Raw genomic sequence first — 17,374 nt, 5'->3', positions numbered from 1 at the left:
CCTGGGGGAGGGCTGGTGGAACGGTGTTGGTTTAATACCCCCGTGAATCAACTCCAGTAAATGTATGCAGCTATAATCATCGCTATATAAGAGAGTTCGGTGGTAAAGAGGAAAAAAAAGAGATGAGGTAATGAAAAGCATTAATGGAACTTGCCAATAATAAACACTAATTACAGCCTGCAAATAAAACAGCAGAACATGCAAATGAGACGGTAAGACGAATCCGAGTATAATTGCACATCCTATAGTGTACTATGCTACTAACCTGACAGAGTGATTCTGCTGTCTGACAAAAGGAAATCACTTGTTAATTATGCAGAAAATCATTTTCCATTTTTGCTGCCTAGTCATGTAGCATTAGATTATACAGTATTATTTCAGCTTCAAACAGTGCAATTAATTTACGAACCGCATATTTTATGACAAATGGAAGGAAACTGAAACGCTCATGGATATCTCGATACAACACACAAACACAATGACACAAGCGGGGAGAGTGTGGGGCGTCGTACATACAACCAGCAAGGGCTTGTCCGCTTCTTACAGAAGGGCATCTTAACCTTAGCGCAAGGGGGAGGTCGGCCCTATGATTGGCTCTCTATGTTGAAGGACAGTTGGTGCCTCGAAATACAATGAAAGTCCAATTTTTCCAACGAGCAGCCTGTAATACTTAACTGCACTAAGAAAAATGGATATATGACCACCAGCCAGGGATTGTGATCGGTCTGTCTTCAGGGGACCCACAGACAAAATTAGGAACAACCACTTTAACATCATGCCCTCTAAACCACTGCAAACATTCAGTAGAGCACTTGCACACAGGGTGAGAGACCTTTATTGCCATTCACACCTTCATTCCTGAAGAATGAAATTTAATCTGATATGCAAATGAGCTGCCAAGTGCCCTGGAGGTGGTCCCAATAGCGCCAAATGCTCTGGTTCTCCCCACATAATCCCACCAAGTGCCTCTCCCTTTCCCCTGTGTGACGGCAATGCATTTAGAAGACCTTCATGTCATTGACTACCTTTGTATACCATTCATAGCCCCGTGTATGTGCAGTATGAGACGTACTGCGCATGCACTGGGCTATGAACAACGCATGCGTGAGATTTCCGTGTGAAGGTGCAGGACTGTGTAAAAGTTTTAGGCAAGTGTGGAAAAATTCCTGCAAAGTATGAATTTTGTTTGCAAAAACAGAAGGCCTCTGATTGACTCCAAATTTATTCTGCAGCAGGACAACCACCCCCAACATCCGGCCAATGTCATAAAAAACCATCTTCAGAGTAAAGAGGAACAAGGAGTCCTGGAAGTGCTGATATGGCCCCACAGATCCCAGATCTCATATCATCCAGTCTGTCTGGGATCACATGAAGAGATAGAAGGATCAGAGCGAGCCAACATCCACGGAGGATCTGTAGTTAATTCCTCAAGATGTCTTGACCAACCTCTCTGGCGAGGTCCTTCAAAAACTGTGTGCAAGTGAACTTAGAACTGGTGCTGTTTTGAATGCAAAGGGTGGTCCCAACAAATATTGATGCGATTTACATTTCTCTTTTCTTCATTCACTTTACATTTTGCTAATTGACCAAAAACTATTACCACTTCTATCTTTGAAAGCATTCTACTTTGCAGCATTTTTTCCCACCCGCCTAAAACCTTTACACAATACTGAAGATGTCATGAAGGTATCCGGATCGTGAAGCTTTCACTCGGGTGCTGGGCACGACTATGCAGTGGGAACCAGAGAACTTGCCAGCTTATCTGCATACCGGATTAAATTTTATTATCTTCACAATTAAGAGGGTGCAAGTAGCATCAAAGGTCTCTGCAGGAAGTGCTCCACAGGAAGTGCTCTACAGTAGGTTTGTATTGGAGGCAATAATTCTGATGGCGGACTCCCTTTGCAATCAAATATTTGGAGGATTTGTGACTTTCCTACCAACTGAGCATGGGTTGGTAAGAATGGTATTAGTTAAAGGGGTATTCCGGTTGTAAAGCAAATTTTCAATAATCCCAGATATGAAAGCTGTTTGCACTATTTATACCCGTAAACAGCTGTGCATAAAAATCGTGCCGCCATTACCTTCCTATCCTGTCCTCCGTTTTGGATGTTTACCCGCATCACTATTTTCCAAGATGGTCACATCATCCCTGCTGATATGCAGATTGAAACTACATTTCTCACAATTCCCTGCTCTGTATTCCTTCCTGGGCATGTCCCCACTAAGCTCTGCCCTGCTATTGGTCAGCAATCCAGTCCTGAGAGCTGAATACCAAAAAAAAGCCTTCCCTGGTCATTCCTACTGAGCACGTCTGACCTGTAGTTCTGGAATGCCTACAGGACGTATCCATGGCAACCTGTGAATAAACACTTCTTAAACGTCAGGAGGAGGTGATGGTCTATAGAGTTACAAATCCAAAGTAGAACCACATTGCAAACTTTAATAGCATTTGTTATTATTCGACAGCAACTTTGTGTAACCGGAATACCCCTTTAAGTTACTCCTCAGATATGTACTGAAGAATACAAAATTTGTGCTGTCTCCATAAAATGGAGAAGTGGCTACATTGACGCAGCCCTGGATTCTGTCCATTTTTCAAAAAAACACATGCAGACACCATGAAAGAAAGTTTGGAAAACTTTTTGTATGGAGAATGTTTTCCAGCTTTTCTGTGATGGCTCCTGCTCCCATTTTCCTATGCCCCCACACTTATTGTATACCTGTTTAGGTGCCCAATTTAGTGGCAACAGGGTTAGTGCTTGCCTCGATATCATAGGTCGGAATCGCTCTTCTGTAGCCACATGAAAAATTTGAAAATTTAGGAACTAGCAAAAACGTACTTATTTACAAATTTTTGGAACCCCCAAGGAGACAATTTTTGCTAAGCTTCTATTCTATCCTTTAATGTTTTATATCCCTCCCATCAAGTCCATAAGAGAAAAAAAAGTCATAGGAAACTATACATAACGGCCCAATAGTCTTTACTGGCCACAACGGTCAGTGAATATTGGATGCACGGGTCACTTCAGTCTACAAGACTTGGAAAATTCTGTTTCAGACAGGAGCCCAAGTACATTTAAAAGCTAAAATGAAAAAAAGGTTGTTCTGCGCAGTGTAAACAACATTACAGTATTAACTACAATGTTAAGCACAATGACACCATGCAATGGTCCGCCATGTGAGAGCATAAAGTTAATAAAAAGATCCCAGAAAAGAAATAAAAGTGCACACAGAACACGTACAACACGTCTCTTACCTATTGATTTTTGCCTTCGCATAGTGCCACGAGGTATACCCAGAAAAGGACCGTGGGGAATTCCCGGAACAGTGGGCGGCATAACAGCGATACCCTGCCTATCATACATTGACTAAAACAGAATAAAATAAGAGACAACTGATAGAGGCCCGGAAACACACAGGATATTAACAGCAATCCAGTCTGGTTTCTAATGCAAATAATACAGTCCATAGAGCTTTGCCTTCCTTCTACAAGTCCAATACAGTCATTGCAACCAAGTCAAGATGTGAACAAAGCATCTGGAATGAGCGGGCTTCAGTACGCTGTTGGTGGAGTACGGACAGATGCCTCACTGCAAGACATGGATTACTTCTTGCAGTAAAGCAGTTAATAGATCGGTTCCCGATCAGGATTAGGATCACGTGATACCGCTATGAATGCCAAGCAATTAGTGCTGACATCACGTACAAAGATCCCCATGAACCTTTGCAGCTCAGTGTGTGGGTACATCAGCAACCATGTCAATCTCAGGTGGTCATCCTTTAATTTGCATGCACTGTGCATATGCCAATGCAGACCGAAGAACATGGCCGTATACACAGGTCATCAGAATACAAGAACAACCCCCAAGACTGACCAAGTTGCTGAACCTATAGTGAGCCGCGAGGGCTCATAGGGGTCTACGTATGTGATGTCAGCAGAACTGGCTAGGATTTCACAGCAGCAACATGTGACCATAATCCTGAAAAAAAGATACTCTTTGGAAAAGTGAGTAAATTGGAAATTTGGCAGTTTTGGCTCTCAGACATCCCCTCCCCTTTGATCCCCAATAATGTGCACATCCAGCCACTGGAAAATGCTCTTTACTAAATCTTAATGTTCATCAAATTTTGCCCTCGACCATCAAATTGTGCCATGTATGGGCATTACGAAACTCCCCATTAGCAAAGCAAGGAGAGGGAATATAGTTTGTGGCACTAACTTTTGCTAAAACTTTACAACTGTTGCCGTTCGGGGGTACCGTTCTTGGGATCACTGGGGGTACCAGTGGTTCAACGCCCCAGGTGAGCAGATATTCATACCCTATCTTGTAGATAGAGGATACATGTTTTTTTGTCATAAAACCCCTGTAAAGGCTTGGCCCCACATGCTCAATGTACCACTGTTATCCAATAGATGGGAGTTCTGCCCAAACGGTACACACATGCAGGGTTGTGCATGTAGTAAAGGTCCTACTAGCATTCAGTGTTCTAGGTCTAGACTTGGTGCATCAGTATCCAACATGCTCTCCCCTACTCACATTTGTTTCTGTAGCAGGAGGGAAGCATCTACTGGATGGACGCTGTTTAATCGTGGCCACCCTAGAGTCTAATGGCACGTTGTCCACAGGTCTTAAAGGCTTGGATATAGGGGCAGAGTCCTCAGTTTTATCTGCAATAAAAATCAAAAAAATGCACCGTCCATCAGGGTTCTTCCTTTACGGTCATCCACGCGCCCTGTAAACCCGGCTTAAAAAGAAAATGCAGCTGGAAAAAAAATGAATCGTACTAAATTGCGGTATTTCAAGGCATTGCATGATCAGCATACTCGAGGCGTGCAAGCAGAACTTTGCTGCCATGATCGGAGCTGCATGCATGGGTTTATTAGCAGCCTACATGCAGGTGACCATTACTTAGTGGAACGCGAATTACAATCCTCCTCTTCAAACACTCAACATCTGACAGTTGAACATCTACATAGAAACAGAGAAAACCTTTAGCATAAAACATTCCTGATGGCAGACCGTATTCCTCCTGAGATGTGCAAGAAGGGGACGAGGTTTGTGAGGTCCCATAATGATGCGTTTAGGACCCCTCCCTCCTGGGTCAATACTACAGCAAAGCAACAAATACATCTGGGCTGCTGGGAGTCAGCTTAACATTTCTACATACCAATAGCAAGTAGACATTTCCCATAGTGTTTGACTTTATTAAAGGGTTCCTGTATGCCTTTTAGGATTATTTGATTGATGGGCCCTAATTATTTTTGGGGATCTTCTATAATAAGACCTTAGGGTGTTTAGTTTCCTCTTCCTATATAACAGCGACCCTCTGGTTTCAGGACACAATTTTGTCCTGGGAGAGGAAGGATTTGGGGTGTATTACCTGCAGTTATCCCCGGCAATCCATCCAATCTACCAGATCTGGCTCCGGTTTTTGGCCATCCAAGATAGCGGCTGCAATCCTCTATCCAGCTAATGCACACTGTGCACTGCTCTCTGATTGGCCAGCAAGGATCACATGATCAGCATTGGCCAATCAGTAAGCAGGTATAGTGCACTGGTAGTCTAACACTTCTAATTGGATTAGTTTGAAGATTACATTGGCCATCTTGGCAAAAAAAATGGACCAGAAACTGGCAGAGAAGATGAAATGCAGCTACAAATGCTTCCCCCTGATCTCCATAAAAAGGAGTGTTGCTTTAAATACAGCAACTATTTAGATACATCTGAAGCAAATCTGCTATTCAATAGTCCAGAAGCCCTGCTGGCCTGTCATGTGGGCCAAATAGAGAAGTCCAGTTGGATTGGACTGTAGATGGCTTGGCTGGGAGAATCAACCAAGGCCAATGGTAGATGGGATATGTATATACCTGGAGGATAATCTAATCTCAATATACCCATGTTATAATTTAAGGAGAAGCCACTGTTTTTGAGATTTTCATCACATGACTTAAATGTGCACCAATCGGGCTTAGTGCTGGGGACGTTGGAGAGACTTACTGTAATATAAGGGGTGTAGACTAATAGTCTGATTCAGCACGATATCTCAATACTGGTGTCTTATGTAGAAAAACAATAGCATACTTTAATAGGAAGGCATGGATGTGCTAGGTGTTGGTATGGGCCCCGAACACTGATTTCAAGTTTGTTTTGTGGCCCCTGTAAGAGAGAGTAAAACCCAAGTGCAAATTTGAGGGGAAGAATGTGAGAAGCTGAAATCTGCTGCCTGTGTCTCTATAAGCCTCCTCCCTTATTTGCATATTACCCAGAGGAGCATGAATGGCCTTTTAAGTCTCCTCCTTCACTGAAAGAGTAGAATGCGAAAAACAGAAATCTGCTTACTGCACCTCTCTAAGTGTCGTGGGACCGCTGCTATGACTGAAGTAAGGAAACGTAAGTTCTAATAGTCCAGCCTATGCAAAAGTGTATTTGAAGGAGGCCCAATGTGAATCAGTACCTGAATCTCCTGCAGACGACAGTGGATGACTTCCTAGATGATCTGCCCTTAGCATAGCAAGAGGAGGCCACTTCTAGTACACTTCCGTATAGGCCGTACTACCAGAACTTACGTTTCCTCACATCGGCCATAGCAGCAATCCTACAGCACTTTCTGCTTCTCACTTTATACTCTTCAACTTTGCAAAATGGGTTTTACTCTGTTACAGGGGCCAAAACCAAAAATTGAAAATCAACGTTTGAGGCCCGTGTGCCGTACCATCATGTCATACATCCATGCCTTCCTTTTCTAGTACACTACTGTTATTTCATTCTAGGACACCAGTATTGGGATGAAGCACTGGATCAGACTTTTTGACTACAGCCAGTATATGGCCCTAGTTTACGTTGGTGTCACTGCATCCATGAGTAGAGTGTGAAGACGATCAAATTCTGATGTTTTATGTACTACAGAATCCAACATTTTTCTTCTGCCTGATTTTGATTTACGATGGCGTTGACTGCCAGGCACCTGTCTTCGCCAGAGTTTGACTATTGACTTTGAAATAGGACATGTTCTTAAATCTTGTATTCTCAGCCAGTAATGGAAGAAGCGCAATGAATAAATAGCGAAGCTTATCTCAGCCAAGCAGAAAGCACCAGTCAGAAGACAGCCACTTCTCTCGTCTCGGGATTTGAGCAGGGTAGCATCTTAAAAAGGATGGCCAAAAACTGAAGGAGGCAAAAGACAAGCCGGCTTAGGTTTAAACCTCAATCAGGCAGAAGTTCTAAGAGAAAGGCTATCAAAGTGGACTGTACTCTGTTGTGATTCTTGATGTGTTGCATTTAGTCCCAGTAACTACTGATTATTAGTTAGTAATATGTAGATTTTAAAAGGTGAATCTTAGCAAACTACTTGATTAAACAGTTTGCATCCTGACATTAATCATAACTGTAAAGGCAGCGTGCTAGTGATAGGGGTCATAGTTTCCAATCCACAAACACCGCAGCATGTAGAGTCTATGTTCACAGGGTTTCCTGTATATACTTTGATAAGGGCATCAGAGCATAAAACCAGGAGCCCTGAGTCTGGAGTGGGCCCGCACTCACTAGAGGTGACTCCCCCGAGGAGCCCTGAGCCAGGAGTGGGTCTGCACTCACTACAGGTGACTCCCCCGAGGAGCCCTGAGCCAGGAGTGGGTCTGCACTCACTACAGGTGACTCCCCCTAGGAGCCCCGAGTCTGGAGTGGGCCCGCACTCACTAGAGGTGACTCCCCCGAGGAGGCCTGAGCCTGGAGTGTGCCCGCACTCACTACAGGCGACTCCCCCGAGGAGCCCTGAGCAGGCCTGCATTGACTACAGGTGACTCCCCCGAGGAGCCCTGACCTGGAGTGTGCCCGCACTCACTTCACGAATGGTGGACAGCACATTACATCCACCGCACTGCAGACAGATAAACAGCATACAACATCTCAGACAGGTGATATTTGTATGTACCTGTTCAGAGGGCTCCTGAATTAATTTTACTGGTGCACCCTTGGCACCCCAGTCTGACACTACAAGGCACATTCTGCACTCTATATACTGTAATTTTATGCTAAGCATGAAGGAGAATTTTTCAGCGTTTAGAAAATGCTGAACAGCTACAGCACCAATTATGTGTCCTGAAAACTGGTGTCAGCATTGCTACTGATAGTGCCGACTCCATGAATACCCAATTGGAAGGGGCTTTGAATACTCTGACAGCAGTGACGGGCTTACTAAATAATGGTTCATGAGTTATATTGCCTATTATAATTTATAGCATGTGGTGTACTGATATCTATGACCGAAAAGCAATTGAAATGTGTAGCTGAAGCTATGCAAATCTTCACTATTCTACAACAAGTAATTGGACACCTGTGCAAGAATCTAAAACTAGTATTTATTTCCATATGTTAATACTTAGTGGGGCTCCTTTGGCACTAATAACATTGGATACTCTCCATGGTATATTTTCTACAAACGTCCGATACCCTTCAGGTGGCATTTCCCTCCATTCATCCTGCAAACGTCTGATGAGTTCTCTCAGAGAAGATGCATCGGTCCGTCTACAATGGTGCAAGGAGCGTCGTCATTAAATGTTCTTCCATCGCTCAACTGTTCATAGAGTGATGAATCATACTACTTCATCTTCCAATCTGATGGATGTACCTGGGTGTGGAGGATTCTATGGAACACCGCCTGCCTGTGTGTGGTGCTAACAGTGACGTACGGCGGAGGTTCCATTATGGTCTGGGATGTTACATGGCATGGTCTCGGTCCCCTGGTTGTAGTGACAAGAACCATGAACCCGGATGTGACCCTGACATTCTAGACAATAATGTGCTTCTGACAATGTGGCAATACTCTGGGAATGGTCGGCCATACTTCCAACAAGACAACGTGCCTTGTCACACGTCTTTGTGATGACCCGGAACGTTGAGTCAGGAAATATGAACAGCGTCCATCTTCTTTGAGACAACTCGCAAGATGTTTGCAGGATGAATGAAGGGAAATACCAGCTGAAGTGTATCAGACATTAGTAGAAAGTAAACCACAGGGAATATCTGATGTCATTAGGGCCAAAAGAGCCCCACTAAGAGTTAACAGATGGAAATAACTACTAGTTTAGATTCTTTCTCAGGTGTCAATTACTTTTTGTAGGATAGTGTATATGGGAAATGCATAGAGCTATTCCCATCTAGTAAAGTGATGGCATAGGCTAGGAGATGCCATCACACTGATTGGTCCCATCTTCAAGACCCCCATCAATCCTAAACAACACAGGGGCGTTGGTGCTTATTTAGCAGCGCCGTGCAATGAACTGCAGCCGGCCCATTCACATTGTAACTGTCAAGAGGACGAAACACCAAACTTTTTAAGGATTGCTGGGGTCTCAGAGGTCGGCTTCCTGCGGATCATAAAGAAAGGATACATCTAAATGATATATCAGCAGTTTACAAGTTGGGAGATACCATTTTGTATCTGCATCACGGACTGCAAGAAAATCAAACCTCATCATAAGGTTCGATGTCTGATCTTGCTGCAAAACAGTGATTCTTCTAAAAGGTGTTGTATGGTCTGGAAAACCCATTTCAAGAACCCTACAAAGGCTTTCTCAGTAAAGAAGGGGTATTTTGTTCAAGACTTCCGTCAATTAAGTCAGAGTAGAGTGAAAATACAAGAGAACGTCTCTTGAGAGTGTCTGGAATCCTGTAAGCCTTGAAAGCCATCTTCAGAGCAGTAATCACGGTGCGACCACTGCACAGAACAGCTTGAGGTCACTTCAGAAACTACTGTACAATTATACGCTCTTCCATAGAAGAACCATCAGGAAAGGGCAACAGTGGAACATAAAGATCCCACTAAAAAGTGACTGAAGATCCAAGTGTGATGTCTGTCCCTCTGTAGGAGTACAGAGTATAATGCAGACGGACTAACACATTCCAATATAAAGGAATTATCCACAATTCACTGTGTTCCCAATAACAAGGTCATTCTCATTTAAAGGAACCTATCAGTTTTTTACTACATTAAACCAAGGGCATGGTAGAACAGGACTTTTGAAGAGCATTCCCACCATGCCCTGGGTAGACTCGGCAATTTAGGGTATTTCAAGGGAAAATTAGTTTAATTGGGGCACAAGCTGTCTACTAGGTGGTGTCATCATGGTAGACACAGTGGTGCCGAGTCACGGGATCATGCCATGTAAGTTACACCCATTCCTCTGGGATATACACTCCCCCTGATGCCAGTGCTAGGCATGTGCAGTGAGCCAATGAAGCCAAGGTGTATACCTCCACTCACTGCGCATGCTCCAATGGAATATCAGATGTTAGGGGAGTGTAAATCATTCATGAATATCAGGCAAACTTGTCAACCATCTAGTGTGTATGGGGGCGTCCCAACTCTATCCTGACGTCTGCCATAAAAAAGTAGGGTTGGGCATTTTGGATTTCAACATGCCCAATCAGAAGTGTCTGGCAGTAGCTTATTCTCCTCATCCTGATTAGTGTGCATGCCTACAGGGGTTCAGGCGGAATAGCTGTTGGCCGAATTGTAGCAGCGTTCTAAGGGGTCTTCCAAGACTAAAGGGTTTTCTGAGACTAAGATATTGATGATCTATCCAGGTCATCAGCAGATTGGTGGGGCCCGTCATCAGAAGCAGATTGGTGGGGCCCGTCATCAGAAGCAGATTGGTGGGGCCCGTCATCAGAAGCAGATTGGTGGGGCCCGTCATCAGAAGCAGATTGGTGGGGTCGGTCATCAGAAGCAGATTGGTGGGGTCGGTCATCAGAAGCAGATTGGTGGGGTCGGTCATCAGAAGCAGATTGGTGGGGTCGGTCATCAGAAGCAGATTGGTGGGGTCGGTCATCAGAAGCAGATTGGTGGGGTCGGTCATCAGAAGCAGATTGGTGGGGTCGGTCATCAGAAGCAGATTGGTGGGGTCGGTCATCAGAAGCAGATTGGTGGGGTCGGTCATCAGAAGCAGATTGGTGGGGTCGGTCATCAGAAGCAGATTGGTGGGGTCGGTCATCAGAAGCAGATTGGTGGGGTCGGTCATCAGAAGCAGATTGGTGGGGTCGGTCATCAGAAGCAGATTGGTGGGGTCGGTCATCAGAAGCAGATTGGTGGGGTCGGTCATCAGAAGCAGATTGGTGGGGTCGGTCATCAGAAGCAGATTGGTGGGGTCGGTCATCAGAAGCAGATTGGTGGGGTCGGTCATCAGAAGCAGATTGGTGGGGTCGGTCATCAGAAGCAGATTGGTGGGGTCGGTCATCAGAAGCAGATTGGTGGGGTCGGTCATCAGAAGCAGATTGGTGGGGTCGGTCATCAGAAGCAGATTGGTGGGGTCGGTCATCAGAAGCAGATTGGTGGGGTCGGTCATCAGAAACAGATTGGTGGGGTCGGTCATCAAAAGCAGATTGGTGGGGTCGGTCATCAAAAGCAGATTGGTGGGGTCGGTCATCAAAAGCAGATTGGTGGGGTCGGTCATCAAAAGCAGATTGGTGGGGTCAGTCATCAAAAGCAGATTGGTGGGGTCGGTCATCAGAAGCAGATTGGTGGGGTCGGTCATCAGAAGCAGATTGGTGGGGTCGGTCATCAGAAGCAGATTGGTGGGGTCGGTCATCAGAAGCAGATTGGTGGGGTCGGTCATCAGAAGCAGATTGGTGGGGTCGGTCATCAGAAGCAGATTGGTGGGGTCGGTCATCAGAAGCAGATTGGTGGGGTCGGTCATCAAAAGCAGATTGGTGGGGTCGGTCATCAAAAGCAGATTGGTGGGGTCTGCTACTCAGGACTTCCGCCATTCAGTTGTTTGCAATCACTGCTGGAGCAATGCGGCCTTTTCACGACTTACCAGGCACAGTGCCGTACATTTAATAGCAGATGTAACAGGCATAGCAGCTCAATCCCATTCATTTGACTGATGAATATCGAATGAGTTCAGTAGTGTGACCTCTTAAAACAACTGATCGGCAGGGTTCATGAGTGGTGGATCCCCACCCGTAGGGTATTGATGGTCTATCTGGTTATGGTGCTTATTGGATAGGTCCCCGCTGAGTCCGGGGGAGTAATTTTCATACTGACCAGACTTCCTGTTTTCCCACTGTCAACCCAGGAAGTTGGTACGTAGTCAGTCAGTATGACTCTTTTCATTCGGTTCGTACGTGTGTGCTCCCCTATATTCCATAGAATTGTGCGCAGAAGGACTAAATAAAACGTCATACTAATAGACATAATGATGACTTCCTAAGCTGACAGCACAGGAATAGGGAGCCTAGTATGTATAAAAATTACACCTCTAATTCAGTAGGACCTATCCTATAAGCGCCATAACTTAGTTTGGTGATGCATACTACAGCTAACTACAACTGCCACTAGAGGGAGCCTATAAGCTTACTGTACATTTATTACGGAGCTTCAATGTACAGTATACACAGTATGCAGGAGCTCCATCTAGTGGTGGATGGTAATAGACAGGATTTAAACATTTAGTTTTTATGGCTATTACAGGGGATTTAGAACTCTGCACCAGAAAAAAAGAGCTTCAACTGCTAAAAAGAGATATTGACTGATTAATCAGTACAGAAAATGCTAGAACTTTGGCTGAACATAACCTTTAATTTGTGTGACAGTAAACTCTGCACAAACATCTCTTATGCTGTAAGACGATATCTGATTTCCCCAATTTTTGCACAACTCGGGAAAATAAGCTGCTGTTAATACTATCAGGAAATTGAAGACAAGATACTGCGGACATAATACACCAGTAATCCAGGAGATTAGCAGACACTGACAGTATACACCAACGAGACTGGCTGCCCCCTAGGGGAGAGGAAGGGACATGTGACTTTGTAGGACAACAAGTAGCAGGCTCTCTTACCCTTCTTTTTCCGAACCGAAGCTTGCAAAGTAGAAAGAAAGAGTGATTGTCAGAATGAAGCACGTCAAATACAAAACCATTTCATATATCACAGAAGTCTTCTTAATGACCGTGGTATTAACAGTATTTGACGCAGTGATTTAACATTCGGAATATCCATTTACAACTCCCTTTATGGGCATCTAATGGGGATTTAACTATACCAAGAATACATGACTTACATGAGAGGACGCAGTGTAAATGTGTGAACGCTAACTGATTTATCGCGCCCCCATGTTATATGGCAGTGAGAGGCTTCATGCCAAAAGTAAAGTTTACCCCCTTTACAGGAGCTGCTTGACATTAGCACTTTAACTGCCTTGACACGAGGTCCCGCTAGCCCCAACCTAATTTTTATGACTTAGTTTATCTCCACACTGCCGCTAAAATTGCGCAATGCGAGAGTGCGTGAGAACGCTGAATTAAGGAAAAAAATGATTTCCTTCACATTTGTGATGTTTTCACTTATGCAATGTTGCGCTAAAAAAAAAATCTCCCATGTTTACCTATGAAGCCTCCTTTTTAGCACAAACGTACGATTTTTGTGCAATGCGTTTCTAACATTAGAAAGTCGTATTGACTTTTGTGCTAAAAAAAATCACGGCAAAATTGCACAATAAAAACGCACAAGAAAATTGCAAGCGGCGGTGATCTTTTTGCGATAAAAGCAGCGCTGACGTTCAAAAACTGCGAGGATAAAAAAAAAATTGCGATTCTGCCGCGGCGATATGACTCTCACCAGTGTGAAGGAGCCCTTGGGCCTCCTTTACATGAGCGTCGTTTTGACTCTGAGTAGGTGAGTAAAAAAAAAAATTACATCTAAAAGAACCCATGATTTCCTATAGGTTATTTCAGATGAGCGGGTTTTTTTTGCGCACTGAGAAAATCCCGTGTCAATAGTTAGGACATGTCCAATCTTTTGATAGCGCAGCGCCGGCGGCTCCCATAGACTACTAAGGGAGCTGGCCGGCAAAGGGAGCGTCAATCTCGCTAATAGCATGTGCTCGCAGCTGGTATTCATTCAGGTGATTTATAGCCACTTAAGAATGGACCACTCTCTGCAGGGGCCAAATAGCAGCCACATAGGCTACCTCTACGTATTGTATTTGCGTACTACACATACCGCTTCCCCCCAAAATAAAAACTAACCTGAAAATAAGCCCTAGCATGATTGTTCAGGATTTTCGGAGAAGCCTGAAATATAAACCTTACCCTAAAAATAAGCCCTAGTCACACAGTTAATAAAAAGTCAAATAGGAATGCATTAGGTGCGTCATTTACTCAACAGGCCCAGTCCAGGTTCTTCCCGATGCTCACCAGAGTCCTGGAGCGGCTCCCCGAGTCTTCGGCTGACCACACAGGATCCCTTCCCGATTACCAGATTCATAAATCCTGCCTCCATGAAGCGATGACTATGATTGGTTCCTCGAGCATTGTGGCTCAGCCAATCAATGCAGCGCTCGAAGAATCAATCACCTTCTTGGAGGCGGGATTTATGATTCCCTTCTGGGCGGTCGAGGACTAAGGGAATCATGACGGGACTCTGGATGATATTCACAATGGTATCTGCACACAGCAGAATCTGGGTCACATTTTTCCATGCAGATTCCGACTCAAAATCCAAAGCTGCGACTGTAGATTTTTGCAGTGGCTTAGCGCTTGTAGTTTCTGTGGATCCACACAAGGATTTAGCCTTCCTATGTAGAAAATGTCACTTTTTTTCCCCTGCATGTGGATTTCCAATTCACGTGAGGAGAAATCAAAAAGTCAGCGCCGTATAAACTATGGCGTAGATTAGCATTACAGTGAATTAGCCACTTATGAACATTAATTTTCCTGCATATTTGTTCCAGAATTTGTGCAGATTCTACATCAAATGCATTGTGAAATCCATTGTGTGAACAAACAATGCCACTGCTATAGTAATAATATATTATATATATATATATATACACACACACACACACAATAGAATACATATATATTTATATACGTATGTCTTCCTTCTTAGTAAATAACATCTACATGGTTAATTTCTTCAATATCATAGACTGGTATGTGCAAGCAAGATGCTGGCACATGCACCCACACATCTTTCCCGGGCTTAGGAATGTCCTGAGATAGCAGTTTTCTAACCTCCTCCATTCGGGGGGAAGCTACTAGAACAATGAACACAGAATAAGTCTATACACCCTGTTAAGTTTCATTTCTTAGGAATCACGTGTTTAGTAGTAACACACACTTTAAGGCGTTAACATATGTTAACCCATTAGCACCTAGAACCAATTGTGAGTGGTTATGACTTTAGGGGGTGTGTGTATTTCTGTTGCTGCGTCATTTGGGGTACATATGTACTGTGATGTTATGAATAAACCTGAAGCGTACTGATGATTGACCAGCATTGTGTCAGTTTCAGTGTGACCCTGCATGGATGCACTTCTCATTACAATTAATTTGGAGCAGACAGTGAAGTTAAAAGGGATATGACTTATTTCCCATAACACCACTTATCACCTTACTATATTTTAAACATGTAAAAACCAATCTCTTTTCTTCCCTGTGACAATCTATTCGCCATTGAAGTTGACGGTCACCTAGAATGAGAATTCCTTGCCTCTGTCCCTATGACAACACATCCTGCCGCTGTGCTCTTGAAGGTCAGTGTTATCAGAGATAATTGGTCTTTTAATAACCAATCACAATCTAGATTTAACTAACCGATAAAAAAATTAATCTATGAAGTCCGGTGTCCCTATGATAACACTGGATTACCAAAAAGCAGTGGAAGGAAGTGTTGTCATGAGGGAGAGGGATAAAATGCCAGAAATTCAACTCTTAGACCAAATTTTCTGTCCATCACTCCTATCTTGTATAGCTGTGCACATTCTGGACACATCAATAAGTAGTAGAATTGTATGGTGTACATATTCTAGACCTGTCCTGTGCAAGGCACAGCCAAGACATCCCATATCTTACCTTTATCCACTGCTGAGATTGCCCAGAAATTCAAGATAAGAGAAAAATTAGAACTAGAAACCATAGACTTCATAAACATAAGAAAACGGGCATCAATGCATTATGGCTTTTAGTTTTTTTTTTAACTTTTTTTGCAGCCAGCAAATGCATTTTGCAAACACTTGGCAAACTGAGAAGATTTAAGACTCATGCAGAAAAAAACTGCATACAAAAAGATACATAAATATAAAAACACATGCTCATTCCCAGACCAAGCAATAAGGTTCCGACACTCAAAGCAAACCCAAGCTTTATGCCCACCCAATGCTTGGCATGCCAGTAGAGTAACACCCTTACCAAGTTCTTCCAGCTCAGAGGTCATAGATTTAGACCGTAGTGACAGTGCAGTGGTGGGAGCCCGCTTTGGAGGTGGAGGGGCTTCGCATTAGAAAGAAGGATATACACAGATCAATGTCGATATTAGGAGTATTAGCAGTGAATACATACAAACACTAAATAGAAACACAAGACAGCAAAAGGATGATGGGCCACAATGAATATTTCTCTTCTTCCAGAAATGGCACCATGCAATACCAGACATGGCCACTTCATTCATAACACAACTACTAGATGCAAAGACATGCATAGCCGAAATCACACATTCCTCCTGTCCAACAATTAATAGATTTTCACCCATAACATCTTTATATGAGTGATACACATCCTGATGCAACAGTAATTTTGCTTTCATCTGGAATTGTTCTTTTTCTGATCATCAGGTTTATAAAACCCAGTACTGTATCAGCTAATCCTGCTAATAATAATGGGGCCCTAATTCCCATAGAGCGCTTCTTGGTCTGGAGGACTCGACACCTCAGTCCAATGAACATGAACTGTTCATAGATTTAATGAGAATGGTGTAATGCTTCATCTCCCCTGCAGTGGCGCTGCATGGAAATTAAAAACTTGCTGATCGGTTTCCTCATAGCAGATCGCTGAGGGTTCCAGCAGTGGGGCATCCTATGATCAGCTTATTATAGAGGGAACCTTCTAATAACAAGATTGTCTATTGAGGGCAACCTCTTTAAAAGGGGTTTTCCAGTTAGCGCCAGGAATACACCAAGTTCAGAGCGGAAGATGCTGCTCCGACCCCTGTCTAGTGGCCGGCGTTTGTAATTGCAGTTGCAGCTCTCATTGAAATCAATGGAACCCCAGTCTGCAATTACAAATACACTAGACAGAGTCGGAGCAGCGGCTTCCGCTGTGAACCTGATGTATCCTGGCACTGACAGCGGGCGCTAACTGGAAAACTCCCCTTTAGGTCAGAGCTGCAGACAACAAGCCGTGCAACTTGTTTAGAACTTGCACACTACGTTATTTTAACCTTTTGGCCTTGATTTATTGTTTTCTGTGATTTTCTACACTGGATTAGGATGGTTTAGATTTATTAAGCAGCTCACAAATAATATATTTGGTGCATCTCTTTGGCAGCCCGTGTGCCAGAAAACTCAAATCCAGCGGAAGTGCCTCGATAAA

At 43.8% G+C, this 17,374-nt stretch overlaps 1 protein-coding gene across 3 annotated transcripts in view; it reads right to left on the bottom strand.

Moving 5' to 3' along the window:
* Positions 1-17,374, bottom strand: part of SHANK2 (SH3 and multiple ankyrin repeat domains 2) — a 391,791-nt gene that overhangs the window by 29,634 nt on the left and 344,783 nt on the right. The window contains exons 18-20 of one of the 3 annotated variants that reach the window (XM_066583524.1): positions 16,196-16,276; positions 4,542-4,672; positions 3,260-3,371 (exon numbers count right to left, since the gene is read on the bottom strand). The exons of 1 other annotated variant lie outside the window; for it this stretch is intronic. In XM_066583524.1, the coding sequence (XP_066439621.1) occupies positions 3,260-3,371; positions 4,542-4,672; positions 16,196-16,276 (324 nt within the window). The remainder of the gene's footprint in view (positions 1-3,259; positions 3,372-4,541; positions 4,673-16,195; positions 16,277-17,374) is intronic. One more of the 3 variants, XM_066583525.1, reaches the window with a different exon arrangement.

This window comes from Eleutherodactylus coqui, chromosome 11, assembly GCF_035609145.1.
Source record: "Eleutherodactylus coqui strain aEleCoq1 chromosome 11, aEleCoq1.hap1, whole genome shotgun sequence".
In the NCBI taxonomy this organism is placed as follows: domain Eukaryota; kingdom Metazoa; phylum Chordata; class Amphibia; order Anura; family Eleutherodactylidae; genus Eleutherodactylus; species Eleutherodactylus coqui.
The sequence above is the reverse complement of the archived record's forward strand: the minus strand, read 5'-3'. Positions and strand labels throughout refer to the sequence as shown.